Source organism: Oncorhynchus mykiss, chromosome 3 (assembly GCF_057628025.1).
Source record: "Oncorhynchus mykiss isolate SJ-2025 chromosome 3, ASM5762802v1, whole genome shotgun sequence".
Classification (NCBI taxonomy): domain Eukaryota; kingdom Metazoa; phylum Chordata; class Actinopteri; order Salmoniformes; family Salmonidae; genus Oncorhynchus; species Oncorhynchus mykiss.
In genome coordinates, this window is record NC_143024.1 from 47,018,445 (window position 1) to 47,039,529 (window position 21,085).

At 43.0% G+C, this 21,085-nt stretch overlaps 1 protein-coding gene across 14 annotated transcripts in view; it reads left to right on the plus strand.

Annotated features, from left to right (window-relative positions):
* The window catches only part of ptprub (protein tyrosine phosphatase receptor type Ub), a 361,002-nt gene that overhangs the window by 280,365 nt on the left and 59,552 nt on the right, over positions 1 to 21,085 (plus strand). For 7 of the 14 annotated variants that reach the window (XM_090229389.1, XM_090229392.1, XM_090229391.1 and 4 more), the window contains exons 15-17: positions 7,785 to 7,942; positions 15,868 to 16,055; positions 19,817 to 19,940. In XM_090229389.1, the coding sequence (XP_090085515.1) occupies positions 7,785 to 7,942; positions 15,868 to 16,055; positions 19,817 to 19,940 (470 nt within the window). Of the gene's footprint in view, positions 1 to 7,584; positions 7,615 to 7,784; positions 7,943 to 15,867; positions 16,056 to 16,438; positions 17,073 to 19,816; positions 19,941 to 21,085 lie in introns of those variants that run through there. The other 7 variants (XM_036973950.2, XM_036973953.2, XM_090229388.1 and 4 more) reach the window with 3 other exon arrangements.

A 21,085-nucleotide genomic window follows, 5' to 3' on the forward strand; every position in this document is an offset into this window, starting at 1 on the left:
GAAGGATCTGGAGAAGGTCTGTATGGAGGAGTGGGCCAAATTCCCTGCTGCAGTGTGTGCAAACCTGGTCAAGAACTACAGGAAACGTATGATCTCTATAATTGCAAACAAAGGTTTCTGTACCAAATATTAAGTTCTGCTTTTCTGATGTATCAAATACTTATGTCATGCAATAAAATGCTAATTAATTACTTAAAAATCATACAATGTGATTTTCTGCATTTTTGTTTTAGATTCCGTCTCTCACAGTTGAAGTGTACCTATGATAAAAATGACAGACCTCTACATGCTTTGTAAGTAGGAAAACCTGCAAAATCGGCAGTGTATCAAATACTTGTTCTCCCCACTGTATATCTATCCTACTCTGTCTTTCTAAGGTCTTCGAAAGCCAAGTTAACAAACAGATTGCCGACCATTTCGAATCCCACCGCACCTCCTCCGCTATGCAATCTGGTTTCAGAGCTGGTCATGGGTGCACCTCAGCCACGCTCAAGGTCCTAAATGACATCATAACCGCCATCAATAAGAGACATTACTGTGCAGCCGTATTCATTGACCTGGCCAAGGCTTTGGACTCAATCACCACATTCTTATTGGCGGACTCAACAGCCTTGTTTTCTCAAATGATTGCCTCGCCTGGTTTACCAACTACTTCTCTGATAGTTCAGTGTGTCAAATCGGAGGGCCTGTTGTCTGGACCTCTGGCAGCCTCTATGGGGGTGCCACAGGGTTCATTCCTCAGGCCGACTCTCTTCTCTGAATACATCAATGATGTTGCTCTTGCTGCTGGTGATTCTCTGGTACACCTCTACGCAGACGACACCATTCTGTATACTTCTGGCCCCTCTTTGGACACTGTGTTAATTAACTAACCTCCAGACGAGCTTCAATGCCATACACCTCTCCTTCCGTGGCCTACAACTGCTCTTAAAAGCAAGTCAAACGAAATGCATACTATTCAACCGATCACTGCCCGCACCTGCTCGCCAGTCCAGCATCACTACTGGACGGTTCTGACTTAGAATACGTGGACAACTACAACTACCTAGGTGTCTGTTTAGACTGTAAACTCTCCTTCCAGACTCACATTAAGCATTTCAAATCCAAAATTAAATCAGGAACTGGCTTCCTATATCGCAACAAAGCATCCTTCACTCATGCTGCCAAACATACCCTAATAACACTGACCATCCTACCGATCCTCGACTTCGGTGATGTCATCTATAAAATTGCCTCCAACACTCTATTCAACAAACTGGACGCAGTCTTTCACAGTGCCATCCGTTTTGTCACCAAAGCTCCATACACTACCCACCATTGCGACCTGTACACTCTCGTTGGTGTGCCCTCGCTTCATACTCGTCACCAAACCCACTGGCTACAGGTTATCTACAAGTCCCTGCTAGGTAAAACCCCGCCTTATCTCAGCTCACTGGTCACCATAGCAGCACCCACTCGTAGCACGCGCTCCAGCAGGTATATCTCACTGGTCACCCCCTAAGCCAATTCTTCCTTTGGTCGTCTTTCCTTCCAGTTCTCTGCTGCCAATGACTGGAAGAAACTGCAAAAATCTCTGACGCTGGAGACTCATATCTCCCTCACTAGCTTTAAGCACCAGCTGTCAGGGCAGCTCACAGATCACTGCACCTGTACATAGCCCATCTGTAAACAGCCCATCTATCTACCTACTTCATCCCCATACTGTATTTATTTATTGCTGTTGCTCCTTTGCACCCCAGTATCTCTACTTGCACATTCATCTTCTGCACATCTACCATTCCAGTATTTTAATTGCTATATTGTAATTTATTCACCACCATGGCCTATTTATTGCCTTAACTCCCTTATCTTACCTCATTTGCGCTCACTGTATATAGACTTTTTGTTTTATTTTGTTTTACTGTATTATTGACTATGTTTTGTTTATTCCATGTGTAACTCTGTTGAATGTGTCGAATTGCTGTGCTTTATCTTGGCCAGGTCGCAGTTGCAAATGAGAACTTGTTGTCAACTAGCCTACCTGGTTAAATAAAGGTGAAATGAATACAAATATGTAGCCTATTAAAATACACTATATATACAAAAGTATGTGGACACCCCTTCAAATGAGTGGATTTGGCTATTTCAGCCACACCTGTTGCTGTCAGGTGTATAATATTGAGCACATAGCCATACAATCTCCATAAATAAACATTAGCTGGCCTTACTCAAGAGCTCAGTGACTTTTAATGTGGCACCGTCATAGGATGCCACCTTTCCAACAATCAGTTAATCAAATTTCTGCCCTCATAGAGCTGCCCCAGTCAACTCTAAGTTTGATGTTTATTATGAAGTGGAAATGTGTAGGAGCAACAATGGCTCAGCCACAAAGTTGTAGGCCACACAAGCTCACAGAACGGGACCGCTGAGTGCTGAAGCGCATAAAAATGGACTGTCCTCAGTTGCAACACTCACTACAGAGTTCCAAACTGCCTCTGGAAGCAACGTCAGCACAATAACTATTCGTTGGGAGCTTCATGAAATGGGTTTCCATGGCTGAGCAGTAAGCCTAAGATCACCATGCTCAGTGCCAAGCGTTGACTGTGTGTTGTAAAGTGTTGTAAAGAGTGTTGTAAAGCCCGCCGCCATTGGACTCTGGAGCAATGGAAACGCGTTCTCTGGAGTGATGAATCACGCATCACCATCTGGCAGTACAATGGACGAATCTTGGTTTGGCGGATGCCAGGAGAACGCAACCTGCCTGAATGCATAGTGCCAACTGTAAACTTTGGTGGAGGAGGAATAATGGTCTGGAGCTGTTTTTCATGGTTCGGGCTGGGCCCCTTAGTTCCAGTCAGGGACGTCACTAGGCCTATTTTTAAATATTCATTAGACCACCCTAAATAAATAAATATATTTTCTCTGTGATTTCTTTCTTTTTTTGTCAACCGTTCCCTCGCATCTTAAACTTCTTACTGGGCGTGCACTAGGACCTGGGGGAGGCTGCTGCTGCATGTGCTAGTGACTGTTAGGACTACTTGTAGCTAACATTTTGGTTAACGTTAGCTACTCCTGTGGCTTGAGACTGCTAGCTAACAGTAAACTGACAGGAAAAGGCTCTGACAGGACGAATTCATGCAGATAGGCTACGATGTGAATTTGTGGTATGTTAGAACAGAGAATTCACTACTATAGACAAACAATCATAATCAAAGCTTTGTTGACCAATACGTTTTTATTTGAGGTCTCCTGCTACAGTGTAACAGATGTTGCAAGCTAGCTAACCATTAACGTTGTCTTTCAAATTCAACATAAGTTATGTTGCGATATCTAATTAACGTTGTATTTAATGTAGTTTTGCTATCTGTGCCAGGCTATAAATGAGACAGATGACGTAACATCATGCACATGTCTTTTCATACTCAATTGCTTTCATTCAGTAGGCAATTGCAAAACAATTATCAGTAGGTCATGTGTAGAAAAGGTGACATAGTGTTGATCACAATGTCTTTGTATTATCCTCAATTTCTCAACTGTAGGCTAGCTAACAACTAACATTAGATGGATATACGGAAGTTCTTCAAGAGAGGCAGTGCCAGCAGCTCTGCCGAAGGCCAATCCAGCGAGAAAGGAAGATTTGACCAGTTCAAACAAACAAATTAAAACTTAAACTGATTAATCACCTATTAAGCCTTGAGTTATTGCAAATATGAGTTTAATAACAATACATGTCAAAACACAGACAGGAATGAGGGAAAGAAGCTGGAGCCTGACAGGGCTGAGAGAGCATGTCTGATGAAAGTTAGTGATAGAACAGTTGTTTAAGCTTTCAGTTAAGAGGGACAACAAACCAATCCAGAGAGGGAGGGAACACAAACCGATCCAGAGAGGGAGGGAACACAAACCGATCCAGAGAGGGAGGGAACACAAACCGATCCAGAGAGGGAGGGACCACAAACCGATCCAGAGAGGGAGGGACCACAAACCGATCCAGAGAGGGAGGGTCCACAAACCGTTCCAGAGAGGGAGGGACCACAAACTGTTCCAGAGAGGGAGGGACCACAAACCGTTCCAGAGAGGGAGGGACCACAAACCGTTCCAGAGAGGGAGGGACCACAAACCGTTCCAGAGAGGGAGGGACCACAAACCGTTCCAGAGAGGGAGGGACCACAAACCGTTCCAGAGAGGGAGGGACCACAAACCGTTCCAGAGAGGGAGGGACCACAAACTGTTCCAGAGAGGGAGGGACCACAAACTGTTCCAGAGAGGGAGGGACCACAAACCGTTCCAGAGAGGGAGGGACCACAAACCGTTCCAGAGAGGGAGGGACCACAAACCGATCCAGAGAGGGAGGGACCACAAACCGATCCAGAGAGGGAGGGACAACAAACCGATCCAGAGAGGGAGGGACAACAAACCGATCCAGAGAGGGAGGGACAACAAACCGATCCAGAGAAAGAAAGTAAGCAAGCTGCTGCAGCAACTCCTTCCAGAAATGAGAGCGATTTAGGTGACAAAGACACGGGGCCTAGACAAGTGAAGCTGAATAGCTACCCACACAAAAGTTTTTGTAAACAGAAAAGGGAATTTCAGCACTGCTGGTTTGGGTAGAGTACAAAAACGCAGCTTTCTTTTTGAATTTTTTTGGGGCAAAACATTACATTTGACTCTTGTCGGTAATGGCTGCAAAAATGTGAAAAAAGCTTTTTTATCTTTGGTGAACATGAGATGGTATAAACATACAGACAGTGTTGTGGCATGGCAAAGCTACCAGGCAATAAGCATTAATGGGAACATTGCTCAGATTTTAACATCTGCCCATGCTAGTGATGTTGCAGAGAGAAGGGAGTATCTGAGGAGAATTGTTGCGGTCACCTAAATGTTGGGAAGAATTTCTTTCTGTGCCAATGATGAATCTAGTGAAAGCATAAATAGAGGGATTTTTCTTGAGTGTATGGAGCTTTTGAATGAGTTTGACCCTTTCCTGCAAAGGTACAATACTCCATCAAATGTGACGTATCTCTCTCCATAATCTCAGAATTACATGATCGAATGCTGTGCTCAAGAGATTACGGACACCATTTCAGTTTCTTGGAGAATGTGTATTAGTTTTTCAGTATATCCCTAGTTAAACACAAGTTCAAACTTAGAATAGCGTTAGCAGAACTTGTACAGCTCTCAAACACTCACTGGGTGTACCAGCTGCGGTCCATAAATGCAGTCCTGGACACTTTAACTGCAATTGTTGATTGTCTATCTGCCATTGGATCCCCCATGGCTGTTGGTCTGATTGCAAAGTTTCATAAGTTCTACACCATGTATTTGCTACTGATGTTTCAGTGCCTTCTTTCTATAACTGAGGGATTACATAAATTCCTCCAGAAACAGACTGTAGACCTGGCTGAAGCTTGTTTTGGCAAACAAGCTGTATGTGACACACTGGTAGGCAAACGCACAGATGCATTTACAACAGAACTTTGACAGAACCAAAGCACTCTGTGAAATTCACAATATTCCAGAGGCAGATGCAGCAAGAAAGTGCAAACAAAGGAAAATGGGAGGTTTTATGGTGGAGACCTACTTGGGTTTAGGCACAGAATTGTCATGTTCCCAAACAATGAAAACAGAGTTGTTGCTCCCCTGCTTGGACAAGATGGATTCTCGACTGTAGATGCAGGTATGCAGCCCCAATTAAAAAAAATCGATACATAAAATAACTTGAGACATATTTTTCATAGGTCTAGATACACTACATGGCCAAAAGTATGTGTACACCTGCTTGTCGAACATCTCATTCCAAAATCATGGGCATTAATATGGAGTTGGTCCCCCGTTTGCTGCTATAACAGCTTCCACTCTTCAGGGAAGGCTTTCCATTTGCTTCCATTCAGCCACAAGAGCATTACTGAGGTCGGGTGCTGATGTTGGGTGATTAGGCCTGACTCGCAGTCTGCGTTTTCAATTCATCCCTAAGTTATTAGATGAGCTTGAGGTCAGGTCTCTGTGCAGGCCAGTCAAGTTCTTCCACACCAATCTCGACAAAACATTTCTGTATGGATCTCGCTTTGTGCATGGGAGCATTGTCATGCTGAAACAAGAAAGGGCCTTACCCAAACTGTTGCCACAAAGTTGGAAGCACAGAATTGTCTAGAATGTCATTGTATGCTGAAGCATTAAGATCTCCCTTCACTGGAACCAGGGACGTCACTAGAGATTCATGGATAGGGGGGCTAAGCCTTTTTTAGGGGGGTCTAGGCATTCTCCCCCAGGAATATTCTATCAAAATAAGGTTATTTTTGGTCAAGGTTGGCTAAAATTATAACCGTCTCATAGTTTCTGTGTGTAATGAACACGATGGGAGACAGAGAGCTGGTTTCAAGCGCAGGGCGCAGCAGGTGTTTATTGGTAAAGGACCACAGGAAGATGCAGGTAGCTGGGTCCAGGGGCAGGCAGAAGGTCATACACAGGGGGTCCAAAAAGGCAACAGTACAGGCAGGGAAAAGGCTAGTAACATCATCTAGGAGATCAGGCAATAGGTTGATAACAGGAAATCCAATAGACTAAAGTACAGGCAGGGAATAGGCAAAAGGCGTCGTTAGTGAGGCAGGCCAAAACTATCATACACGGGAGGATTAAATTAAGGGAGAGAGCGAGAGATGCAGGTCATGCTATACCATTAGAAAAAAACTGTATCATCCACAAAGGGGCAAAACTAAATTCAACTAATGAGCTAAATAAAATAATTAGGAATATCATCTGATAAAAAAGAAAGATCCCAAACAAATATTAGAACCTATATTAAGGAACTGCTTCTCTCTTTTGATGCTTATTTTGTGGGTGGACGCATCAAAGTGTACCTCCTATTTTTAAAGGTGGCAAAGCGGTCAATGACACTATTATGGCTTAGTGGCCCAAACACTCAATGGACATGGCTGCAAGACTTACAAGCCTTTTCTGACCCATTGTCTTACGCAATCAGGATTGCATATGGCGCAGTGCACTAAAGTACCTTTCACAGGAGCAGCTGCTCACAGGAATTGTGAGAGCAACGTGAATGATTTCATTCAGAGAAGGAAACATATCATCATCCAGGAGGTTATGCACAGCAAGCATATCTTTGGGAGGACATCCAGCCTCTCTTTTCCGGGCAAGAAAGTTTCTGGCCACCAACATCACTTGTCGAGTCTCAAGTCGAGTCTCAAGTCTTGTGACTCGAGTCCACACCTATGGCATCCACAACCCTGGAGAAGAAAGCAGCTAGTGCTGCTTGCCCCAACACATTATTCCAGATTACTCCACTAAGCCACCATGAAGTTAGCTCTTAGCGGTATGATTGCTACATTTGCTCTTGCAGGAAGCGACATGGTTTACTCGTTAAAGGGGAAAACAGTGACATTCAATTAGAGGCTGGCCTAGCTGCTTTAGCTGTGGTTTGGTCCTGTCACTATGTGGTAAATGCGTGAGTCACACAGTCCAAGCAGACGTTGCAGAGACTGTTGCCATTTTCACGTTAATGAATCCATCCCTTGGCCGGCATTTCTTGCATTTCACATCTTCTTTATCTTGATTTTTTTTTCTCTGCCCTCCCTCCCGCTCACTTGCCAGAAGGGACTACTACTCTTACTCTTACTATCCGTAAGTGACGCCACCCTCCTACCTTTCCATTGTTTTGCTAATCGATCATTCACATGCTTGTGCTCTCTGGCTGCCAATGAAGGGTTTGTGGCCAAATAAAACTGTTGCTCTCTCTATCCCCCTCGCCCTTTCCTCTCCCACTCCCTCTATCTCTCTCTATGTGTTTGTAGGAAGCCAGTGAACATAAATAAGACACCCATAACGTACCGTCAGGAGAAGAGTCACATGGGTTCGATGGAGCGCAGTTTCACTGACCAGAGTACTCTGCAGGAGGATGAGCGCATGGCCCTCTCTGCAGCACGCATGGCACACACCTGCAGCACGCGCAGTAAGACCCACACATACACAGGCATAAGCACACACACACATACACACCTGCAGTATGTTATTTCAAGTAAAAACTTGACACCAGTAATCAAACTATGATTAATTTGTGGAAATCCTGAGGTCTAAAGTTTTTCCCAAAATGTTCCCACAATATTGTGTGTGATCTTTATACCTCCCACAACATCCATTTAGTCTTAGAAAAGTTTCATATACCTCAGAAGCAGCTATACTCCCTGCAGCAGATCCACAGTCTAAAATAAGATAACAAGAAAAATAAAATTGCAAACAGATGTAAAGTGGAACACCTTCAGGCAAGAAAATGATTTGTGATTCTAGTCGTCTTCCTTCTCATCTCAATATCTTGAAATATGACGGTTCATAACAGAAAAGGAAAGAAATAATCTTGGTTTACATGTCCTGGGCTCAGTTGCATGCAGTGGTTCGTCCTTTAAAAGTTGCAGCATATACCACTTGCGTGGTGCCGCAAAATTCTATGGCAAGTTATTTAAGTGCCATTAATGCTAGTTTGATCACCAAATGGTATCTTTGAGAAACATTTGATAGCCTTCAATTGTGGCTTTACTAGAGAATTTTAAACCTTTTTTGTAAGAACATAGTATATGAGACTGATTTTAAGAAATGTTGCTTTATAAATGTTATGGTGTTTCTATTCCAAGAAAAATGACAAACCCTCAGAGTTTTTGTTAGGATGGAATGGAAAATATGGCGCTGTACAACAGTGCTGGGCTATTTAGCTAAAGACTCCCTGTGTCGTACGCGGGAGACCGGGGTTCAATTCCTCGACTGGAACGAAGGAGTTGGCTGTTTGTTCTTAATGGATTCCATATGTGTTATTTCATAGTTGTGATGTCTTCATATTGTTCTACAATATAGTAAAATGAAGAAAAACCATGGAATGAGTAGGTGTGTCCAAACTTTTGAGGCCATCAAGATGTTTTGGCTTGTAACGAATCTCTTTTTTGTCTGAGGAGGAGTAGGAAGGGTTGGACCAATATGCAGCATGGTAAGTGTCCATGTTAATTTATTAGACTGAACACACAAAACAAAATAACAAAGTGAATGGAAGAAACAAAACAGTTCTGTCAGGTGAATATACAAAACAGAAAACAACTACCCACAAATCGTAGTGGGAACACAGGCTACCTAAGTATGGTTCTCAATCAGAGACAACGATTGGCAGCTGCCTCTGATTGGGAACCATACCAGGCCAAAAGCAGAAATACAAAACATAGAACAAAAACATTGAATGCCCACCCCAACTCACGCCCTTACCAAACTAAAACAGAGACATAAAAAGGAACTAAGGTCAGGACGTGACATGGCTAGAGAATTTGATGATACTACAATGCAACAAATACAGTGGGGCAAAAAAATTATTTAGTCAGCCACCAATTGTGCAAGTTCTCCCACTTAAAAAGATAAGAGAGGCCTATAATTTTCACCATAGGTACACTTCAACTGTGACAGACAAAAGGAGAAAAAAAATCGTAGGATTTTTAATGAATTTATTTGCAAATTATGGTGGAAAATAAGTATTTGGTCTCACTGACAGGAAGCCTATCCCAGAGAGGCTAATTAGAGGGAGAAAAACCTACAGTCATGAGCACAATTATCAGTTTCTATTTAGGTTTATGTCGCCAATTCATTGTCAATTAGAGACACAGTAGGACCCAAAAACATACTCAGTGCTCTAGCTCCCCCTTGCGCTGGTCTGGAGCGATGAAGTGGTGACGCAGGGTACCGTGCTAAACCACAAATTACCTCTAAGTACCGCAGCATAATCGCAAAATTTATGGGGCAACCACTGTAAAACACTTTAAGTTAATTTCCCCCCTATCTTTTCCCTTACATTTTCCTTATCTTTAAGTCAGTTGCAACAAACATTTAAGGTTAAATGTTAAATTAAGTGAAAAAGTTAAGGGTGCCCATGAGGTCCCTTAGCTGCTTCATTCAGTATCGATGTAAATAGCATTTGTGGAGATTAATGTTGCCTTCATCTGCTCTGGTTACAAAAGGAAAACATCAATCAGCTACTGTAGTTCCTTAGCTAAATAATGGAAGGTGCACAATCCATGGCTAGAAAGCTAGCTGGCTAGTTATATTTAGCTGGGTGATTCTGCAACTTTGGGCACTTTGGCCCTGCAAGCTTTCAGAAATGAAACACCATTTTACCACTATTCTACTTGTCTTTGATTTGTCTAGAAATAATATCTGATAATGGCTGTGATCGTAGTATTCAGGAATGTACACTGCTCCAAAAAATAAAGGGAACACTTAAACAACACAATGTAACTCCAAGTCAATCACACTTCTGTGAAATCAAACTGTCCACTTAGGAAGCAACACTGATTGACAATACATTTCACATGCTGTTGTGCAAATGGAATAGACAACAGGTGGAAATTATAGGCAATTAGCAAGACAACCCCAATAAAGGAGTGGTTCTGCAGGTGGTGACCACAGACCACTTCTCAGTTCCTATGCTTCCTGGCTGATGTTTTGGTCACTTTTGAATGCTGGCAGTGCTTTCACTCTAGTGGTAGCATGAGACGGAGTCTACAACCCACACAAGTGGCTCAGGTAGTGCAGCTCATCCAGGATGGCACGTCAATGCGAACTGTGGCAAGAAGGTTTGCTGTGTCTGTCAGCGTAGTGTCCAGAGCATGGAGGCGCTACCAGGAGACAGGCCAGTACATCAGGAGACATGGAGGAGGCCGTAGAAGGGCAACAACCCAGCAGCAGGACCGCTACCTCCGCTTTTGTGCAAGGAGGAGCAGGAGGAGCACTGCCAGAGCCCTGCAAAATGACCTCCAGCAGGCCACAAATGTGCATGTGTCTGCTCAAACGGTCAGAAACAGACTCCATGAGGGTGGTATGAGGGCCCGACGTCCACAGGTGGGGGTTGTGCTTTACAGCCCAACACTGTGCAGGACGTTTGGCATTTGCCAGAGAACCCTAAGATTGGCAAATTCGCCACTGGCGCCCTGTGCTCTTCACAGATGAAAGCAGGTTCACACTGAGCACATGAGACAGACGTGACAGAGTCTGGAGACGCCGTGGAGAACGTTCTGCAGCCTGTAACATCCTCCAGCATGACCGGTTTGGCGGTGGGTCAGTCATGGTGTGGGATGGCATTTCTTTGGGGGGCCGCACAGCCCTCCATGTGCTCGCCAGAGGTAGCCTGACTGCCATTAGGTACCGAGATGAGATCCTCAGACCCCTTGTGAGACCATATGCTGGTGCGCTTGGCCCTGGGTTCCTCCTAATGCAAGACAATGCTAGACCTCATGTGGCTGGAGTGTGTCAGCAGTTCCTGCAAGAGGAAGGCATTGATGCTATGGACTGGCCCGGTCCGTTCCCCAGACCTGAATCCAATTGAGCACATCTGGGACATCTGTCTCGCTCCATCCACCAACGCCACGTTATACCACAGACTGTCCAGGAGTTGGCGGATGCCTTAGTCCATGTCTGGGAGGAGATCCCTCAGGAGACAATCCGCCACCTCATCAGGAGCATGCCCAGGCGTTGTAAGGAGGTCATACAGGCACGTGGAGGCCACACACACTACTGAGCCTCATTTGGACTTGTTTTAAGGACATTACATCAAAGTTGGATCAGCCTGTAGTGGGGTTTTCCACTTTAATTTTGAGTGTGACTCCAAATCCAGACCTCCATGGGTTGATAAATTTGATTTCCATTGATTAATTTTTGTGTGATTTTTTTTGTAAGCACATTCAACTATGTAAAGAAAAAAGTATTTAATAAGAATATTTCATTCATTCAGATCTAGGATGTGTTATTTTAGTGTTCCCTTTATTTTTTTGAGCAGTGTATATATTTTTGTCATTTTTCTCAGACAGCCATAAACAAATGTAATTTCCATCATGGCAATTTTAGTTGAAAATGAAATATCTTAAAACTAATTTATAACACATGTGTACATTAATTTGTATTGAATAATATTTTAAGTGATTATTAGTTTTTCTAATATTAATAATTCAACACAATGCCTGAATGTATAAACTGATTTTTTTTTATTTATCATGAAAAATGAGAGATTTCCACCCAATCTTTTTGAGAGATTATGATAAAGACCATATGATTTCCCTCTCTAAAACAAATCAATCAATGTCAATTATAAATGATATACTAATTTACCCCAAAAATATGGGTGTGGTGGAAATGACATCTATGTAAAAAAAAATGTTTTAAAATAAGTATGAAAACAATATTTTATTACAAACAGTTTGAACAACAACCATTGTTAATCTTTTAATTAATTGAAGACAAAGTATGTTTCCAAAAGTAGCTGATGGGCAGGGCTCAAAGAAGCAGGCCAGTGTTTTTGAGATATGGGCACAGATTGCAGGGGGGTCATTCGCATAGAAGAGCTCAATGAGCCAAGGCAAACTGTATAATTTGTGGTATATTCAACACGGGTCTGGAGGTTCACCTGCTTGTGAGATACACCAAAGTGAACTGCCTGTATTTCACTAGTGTAATTATACAGGTAGATCTTTGCAAAGTCAATATGCACAATGATCTCCTCTTTCTGGAGGTTCTCTTTTAATTCTCTGTTTGGAGTATTGATGTTGAATGGTGTACTTGTATTTCCCCCAACTTCTCTTTCAATCCTTTGAAGAAGTCCTCCAGTAGAATCTGCAGTGTTCCACACACCTTTTCTTTTACTGTCAAATGTACTGTGAACTTCTCCAAGTTTCCCTCTTGGTTTTTCCTTCTCTCTCTTCAGCTTTGTTTTTCAACTCAAACCACCATGTCTGCTCACCAGCAGATGTTGGCTCTTTTGCTTGGCAAAGGGAGCACTCTGTACATGCACTCTTTCTTCAGGTTCTCACAGCGCAAAGACTCTTTGTGATGCTGTAGTTTTACCGCCATGAGCCGCCGTGAGATGGAGGTTGGCATGGGTTTTGCAGAGGCATGTGTCCCTATCCTGGACTGTTGGCTTGACAACCCCAAAAGGATGTCTTCTGCAGAATTCACAGGACATTTTCATCTCTGAATATTCCCTCTTAAAATTCTGATAAAGGTTCTGAATTGTGCCATTCAAGAAGCACTACTGATTTTCTTCTTGTTCCTCATTAGTGTGTCCTTTTTCTCTGTTGTTGCTCTGCTGTTGTCATCATGTTCATAGAATCTAGTGATTTTCTCTTCTGTGGCTTTGTAATTATGTTACACTTTTTTTCCTGGAGTATTGAAGACTTGTTGGCCTGTTTTCATTTGCCCTTTGACCAGGCCATACTTTCTCAGGATGTTGCCTCTGAGCATTTTTGAAGCCATTTGTTTGTCCTTGGCATTGCAAACATGTTGTTATACTTTTGCTTTAACTCTGTAATGATGCCATTTTGAAACTATAAAATCCTTCGGAGTTCCCTTCATTTCCTGTTTTGTCTTTGGGGAATCTTGTCTCTCCATTTTCTTCATCAGTTGATCATACTTTATTTTGTATTTCTCAGCTTTCCGTAAAGTTTTATCAAGTTTGACATTTGTCATGCAAAGATCTCTGTTTTTGAGCGACCTCTTCCAAACCTTTTCCTTCCAACAAGTATCCGACTTCTCATTCCTGTTGCAGATGGTGAGGAAGGGGAATCAGGGGCAGGTAAGTTAGGGGTAGGTAAGTTAGAGGCAGGTATGTTGTCCTGATGCTCTGGCTGCAAGTCATCTGGTGACTGAGGTGGTGTGTTGCCTGATAGGTAGGTCTCATTGCAACTGTTCTCTTTCAAATATGTCTTCTATTCCGTTGGTTGCATTTCCATTTCCTTCCCTTGCTTCTTTGTTTTCGCTTTGTAAACTCAGAGATAGATTTCACTTCTCCCTTTTCTTTTTTTTTCCAGCATCTCTCCCTGTCTATTTGCAGATGTTCCTGGTATCGTATAGGATATTTATTTTTATTTTGTTTCTATGTCTGTGACCTCTGCTGTTTTATGTGGCATCTTTTAAAAGCAAAGAACAATACTACTTAAGTTTTTTCAACTTGTGCACACCTTGGAGCATTTTCTAGATTCAATTGATTTAAACCATGATTAAATAAACCAAAAGTAATAACATAATAGATGTTTGTAATTTTTGCCACGTTCTGTCATTTCCACCACTGTTAAGTTTGAGATGGAAATTACTTTCATGGAAATGACGCTTCTACAGTTTTGAGCAAAGAATAACAGACTGGTTAGCATGCTTTGGCTAGTATTTCGGCTAGCATAGAGTTTACACTAAATACATCATCTACATTTTTTCTCAAAATTCTACCACAAATGAAAGAAATTATAGCCTGTTTAAAAATGAATGACAATTAAAAAATATTCTCTCTACAAGCAATATTTAATTGACTCTTTCTCTAGTAGATAACATTATATAATGTGTAATTATTAATGTTTTCTCATAGAAAAACAGTAGAAACTCGAAATTTTGGGTCAGGGACAAGGGTAAAACAGGGAAATTGAGGTTTAAATTGCATAAAATACTTTGATATAGAGGTTTTAAAAAAACTGGGGTGATTGTAGTGAAAAAATAATAAAAATCCCCATAATTGACCCAGAGGACATAGCTACTCTGCAAGCTAGCCTTCAAACTATGGAAATATTTGAGGGACTCTATGCAACACCCTTAAACAATTCCATTAGGTAATGTAAAATTATTCCTTAAGGGAAACACTTAAGATGTTTTATACAACTGGGCCCTGATGTACTTAATAGTTAATCAAAGAGAGACTGGATGGTGTCATCTCAATCAAATATTACTACCCAAACAATCATATATAACAAACTAATCTCACTTTACTGTCAGCAACTTAAATAATACATACAATAGCTGGGTCCAATCTGACACATTCATTTTTCTATATACCTATAGCCTATGCAGTGGCGTTTTAGCATGTCAAACAACCCATTTTTTTCTCTAAACAATGCAAACGGTGCCCACAGAAGTTTAGGGTCCACTTAAAGCTGTCCCGAGAGTGGAGCTTATGGCTGACTTGATTAAATAAATATGGTTTCTATTGACTCCTTGTTGATTTGTGTAACTTGATAAGAACCACATTCTCTCTCAATAATAATGAATGTCGACATTAGTTTTCCCTTTGGAACAACACTCAAACATTATTACATTTATGTTCAGTAAATTCACAATGTTTGTTCTTATATAGTTCAGATAAATTCCGCAAGATGTTGAGGCCTTAACTTTACTCTTCTTTAAGTCACCACAGAAAGAGAGAGACCCAGACTCAGCTGTTAGTCTACAATTTGAAGTGTTTTAATAGGCCTAGTATGTGGTCTAAAAGGGAAGGACAATTCAATCATGAGGATCCACTTTTATAGACAATATACAGACGCACTGACAGCGCATTGTGCAAACAAAACAACCCTCGCAATATGAACTGGAATTACATTGGTCTATTACTGAACTTTTTGTTGAACAAAAGAGACTGTCAAGGAGGGGATACTATTATATAATGTTGTTGGGTCTGTAACTTACCATCAGCCTAGCTAATTATAACACACAATGTAAAAAGCAATTAACATTGCCTAAAATTATTAATAAGATGCTAATATTAATTATGGCAATGGCATATACGACGATAAGCAGTTAAGAGGCATGCTGTAATTTGGATTAGGACATGAGCAAGCTGAAACGGATGTAGCTTAATATGTCGCCTATTTGTTCAGCATTTTTTAAATTGACAGAGCGACATAATTCAGGTCATGGGCTGTTCTTACAGTATTCTCCCTGTACATCAAGTCAGAACCGTAGGATAAATAACGGGGGCACATAAGCAGACAATGAAAGCTCTTACAATATTCGATCATTACATCTCTCTAAAACAGGCTATACCACCTTTTGTGTGTAGCTCTATGCCTAACGGTGCCCCCTTCCTTTGTCCTCCTCTCACAGGTGAGCAGCGTAGCTCAGTGAACGAGTCCAGTAGTCTTCTGGGGGGTTCGCCGCGACGCCAGTGTGGGCGTAAGGGCTCACCCTACCACACTGGTCAGCTCCACCCTGCTGTGCGCGTGGCCGACCTTCTCCAACACATCAACCAGATGAAAACTGCAGAGGGCTACGGCTTCAAACAGGAGTATGAGGTAGGCAGTATGGGTTGTGGCTGATGTGCATGGTTGTGGCTGATGTGCATTTGGATGGTATAAGGGTGTATTGCTGGGGAAGGTGTGACAAAATAGAAGTTTGTAGTCATGTCATCATACACTGTTTAGGGTTTTAAAATGTAGAAATTTTCATAATTTACAAGTCAAAATTGTAGATAGTTAATAGTTAATAGTCAGATTGTGTGAAGTTATCACTCACATCCCAGTTCTTACAGACTGCAGAAATGTATGATCAGGGTTAAAATAAACTTCTTGGACCAAGTTGACTGTGAGACTATTAAATCATCATTGTCTGGAGCTCAGATAGCCCCTCTGTCAGAGTTGCTGTAGCAGTGTAGCTGATGAAGCCCCCTAATCCCCAGGTGTTCTCCAGACCAGGAGGCCCTTTGTTCCCCAGCCCAGTGACCGCCAATTGCCTCAGCATCGGGGGCTCGGTGGCTCCCAACCCCTGGCTGTCCTCCAGTACCACAATGATAAAAGAAGATCCTCTGTACTCTGGTTGGAGGACAATTCTAAATAGAGGCTTTTGGGCTTCACCACTGCTAAGTGGCTGTGGTGTGATGTATAGGATGCCACCAAGTTGAAAGTGTTCTTAAGTGGTGCATGGCACAACGAGGGAGACATTTTGTGAAATCATTGCCTACAATTAAGGAGAGAAGCCTTGGGGGACTTATAGGCTCTGTTCCAAACTTCTTTATGCATCAGGGAGTGTGTGTTAAGGAGAGTCTCGCTTGGTTCACTTATCTCCTGAGGGCTCCCAAGTGGTGCAGCGGTCTAAGGCACTGCATCACAGTGCTAGAGGCGCCACTACAGACCCTGTTTTGATCCTGGGCTGTATCACAACCAGCCGTGATCGGGACTCCCATAGGGCGGTGCACAATTGGCTCAGCATCGTCCTGGATAGGGGAGTTTGGCCTGGGTAGGCCGTTATTGTAAATAAGAATTTGTTCTTAACTGACTTGCCTAGTTAAATAAATAAAATAAAATATTTTGACATTCAGACTGTGGAATTGAATCTGTACTTTACCGTAGGTAGAGAGGGAAATGTTTTTGTTTTGGGAGAGAAGCAGAACTGAACCCACTTATTATTCCAGTACCTCTGTAACGGCTGATTTCCATGGCTCTCTGGATGCGTCGGGCCACATTTTGGAGGGCAAACAGCCCTGAAACAGTTGTCCCCAGTGGGGTACTTCTCCAGTCAACAGCAGACTCTGGGGTGAGCTACATCCCTGTCTGTTGCCTGTGGTTTCCCTGTCACATGTCAAGGAAAAGATAGAAAATATCTCACTCCCCAATTTCTCCCTGGCTACATGCTTGCTCTTCTGGTTCTGGAACTCCGCTTGTAGACTCATTAAACTGTCCCCCACAGGCAAAACTCTCCACAACAAAAATCTATATTCAGCTCCCTGTATTTTCTCTATCTATGTCTCTCTCCATTACAATTGAAAACAATGAGGACTATCGTGCTCTCCTGACCACCTAGGCTTTATTTCCCAGTGGAATGCCAATGTAGGACATTCAGAGATATTGATCAGCTATCTGCAGTGCGTTGGAAGGGACTGGCATGTCTGAGCTGTGGGTGGACCTGTATTCCCACTGCAGTTACTTGCAGGTAAACACTAAGATGTAGAGAACTGAGGCATTCACTATGCTGTACAGGGCATCACCTTGAGGCAAAGCTTGAAAGGCATAATCGATCGATTTATTGTATGTCTAGATACAGTAGAGAAGGTTTGTGTGTGGAATGAAGTAAACACAACAAGAACTGTTTTCACCGATCACAGCCAAGGTTTTTGAATTGTGTCTTCAGGATGTTGACTTATACTGTCATTATGATTAGGAAAAAGGAACGTAGTCAACACCGGTGGGATGGTTGACATAGTGATATTGCACTGGGGGAGAAAAAAAGACAGCGATAATTTGAAACCACTGCAGCAAAATTATTCATGACACAGTTATGTAACGGCTCAGACTGTTCTTCACTGTGTCTCGTCTTTGTCTTTCATTCGAGTTTTCTCTTAATTTTTTGTGTGATCCTCAGAACCAATTAACCCCTCCCTGCAACACCCCCCCTAGACAGGGTTTGGGTGGTTACTCTCTCTCTCTGTGGGGAGCAGTGGGGTTGTAATCCCCTGCTCAGCATGCAGGCTTGGATTCACCCACAGTCCCCTCTGGTGGCTGAACAACCACAGGTGTGTGTGGGCGGGGACTTGGCCCCACATACTAGGGGAGAGGAGTAGCTGATGAGAGCATAATAGAGCTGGATCCCACTGCTGGGGTTGTCCTTGAGTCCGGAATGTCATGGGATGGCGATAGTGAAGCATGTTGATGAGAGGAACTTGTTGGAACAGAGTTGTGCATGGAGCCGTGACTAGCCAGAATGTATGGGATTCACTAGAGAGCGTCATGTTCACACACAGAGAGAGAAAATCAAATCAAATTTTGCTGGTCACATGCATATGGTTAGCAGATGTTAAGGCGAGTGTAGCGAAATGCTTTTGCTTCTAGTTCCGACCATGCAGTAATATCTAACAAGTTATCTAACAATTTCACAACAACTACCTTATACACACAAGTGTAAAGGAATTAATAAGAATATGTACATAAATATATGGATGAGCGATGGCCGAACGGCATAGGCAGGATGCAGTAGATGGTATAGAGTACAATATATACATATGAGTAATGTGGGGTATGTAAACATTATATCAAGTGGCACTGTTTAAAGTGACCAGTGATACATTTATTACATCCAATTTTTTATTATTAAAGTGGCTAGAGATTTGAGTCAGTATGTTGGTGGCAGGCACTCAATGTTAGTGATGGCTGTTTAACAGTCTGATGGCCTTGAGATGGAATCTGTTTTTCAGTCTCTCGGTCCTGGCTTTGATGCACCTGTACTGACCTGTACTCTCCTTCTGGATGATAGCGGAGTGAACAGGCAGTGGCTCGGGTGGATGTTGTTCTTGAGGATATTTTTGGCCTTCCTGTGACATCGGGTGGTGAAGGTGTCTTGGAGGGCAGGTAGTTTGCCCCCGGTGATGCGTTGTGCACTACACTCTGGAGAGCTTTGCGGTTGTGGGCAGAGCAGTTGCCGTACCAGGCGGTGATACACCCCGACAGGATGCTCTCGATTGTGCATCTGTAAAAGTTTTTGGTGACAAGCCAAATTTCTTCAGCCTCTGGAGGTTGAAGAGGCGCTGTTGCGCCTTCTTCACCACGCTGTCTGTGTGAGTGGACCATTTCAGTTTGTCAGTGATGTGTACGCCAAGGAACTTAAAACGTTCCACCTTCTGCACTACTGGCCCGTCGATGTGGATAGGGGGTTGCTCCCTCTGCTCTTTCCTGAAGTCCACGATCATCTCCTTTGTTTTGATGACGTTGAGTGTGAGGTTGTTTTCCTGACACCACACTCCAAGGGCCCTCAACCCCTCCCTGTAGCAAAGGCTCTTCCACACGTTCGGCATTATCAGTTAACGTGAACAGGTATTATCAGTTAGTCCGAATGGTCTTTGAAAAGCACTACAGCATCATGATGTATGTATTGGCTCACTACTTGACAGATATTGCTGCAATTATACCCACTCATTTTCTATTTCCCCCTTACTTCACTCAAACACAACTGACAACTGCAGATATAATGGTTTAGAAGAGACACATTGTAAATATGTTTGACACGATAGGGGAAGAGTGGTATTGGTAACAGTATCATTAACATGTACTTCCCTAAACCTCGACAGAGCTTCTTTGATGGCTGGGACTGCACCAAAAAGAAGGACAAAACTAAAGGGAGGCATGACACGTTGATGGGATGTAAGTCATCATGGACATGCCAGCCCTCTTGTGACGAAAGCACTGATCACCGTAAGCAATATTGTCAATCACAAATATGTGTTCTATTCTTTTGCCATGTAATTATTGATATGTGGGATCTTTTGGCCAGGTCTTCCATGTAAAATATATATATTTACCTTAGTGGAAGAACCTGAGCTAAAGATGCATATTATCAGCAAAAAAAGAAACAACCTCTCACTGTCAACTGTGTTTATTTTCAGCAAACTCAACATGTGTAAATATTTGTATGAACATAACAAGATTCAACAACTGAGACATAAACTGAACAAGTTCCACAGACATGTGACTAACACAAATGGAAAAATGTGTCTCTGAACAAAGGGGGGGTCAAAATCAAACGGTCAGTATCTGGTGTGGCCACCCGATTTGCAAGTTCTTGCTGGACACTCTTCCACCTGCAAGTTCCCAGACATTTCTGGGGGAATGGCCCTAGCCCTCACCCTCCGTTCCAACAGGTCCCAGACGTGCTCAATGGGATTGAGATCCGGGCTCTTCTCTGGCCATGGCAGAACACCGACATTCCTGTCTTGCAGGAAATCACACACAGAACGAGCAGTATGGCTGGTGACATTGTCATGCTGGAGGGTCATATCAGGATGAGCCTGCAGGATGTGTACCACATGAGGGAGGAGGATGTCTTCCTTGTAACACACAGCGTTGAGATTGCCTGCAATGACAACGAGCTCAGTCCGATGATGCTGTGACACACCGCCCAAGACAATGACGGAAACCTCCAAATCGATCCCGCTCCAGAGTACAGGCCTCGGTGTAATGCTCATTCATTCGACGATGAGCGCGAATCCGACCATCACCCCTGGTCAGACAAAACCGCGACTTGTCAGTGAAGAGCACTTTTTGCCAGTCCTGTCTGGTCCAGTGACGATGGGTTTGTGCCCATAGGTGGTGATGTTGCTGGTGATGTCTGGTGAGGACCTACAACAGGCCTACATGCCCTCAGTCCAGCCTCTCTCGGCCTATTGTAGACAGTCTGTGCACTGATGGAGGGATTGTGCGTTTCTGGTGTAACTCGGGCAGTTGTTGTTGCCATCCTGTTCCTGTCCCGCAGATGTGATGTTCCGATATACCGATCCTGTGCAGGTATTGTTACACGTGGTCTGCCACTGTGAGGACGATCAGCTGTCCGTCACAGTACG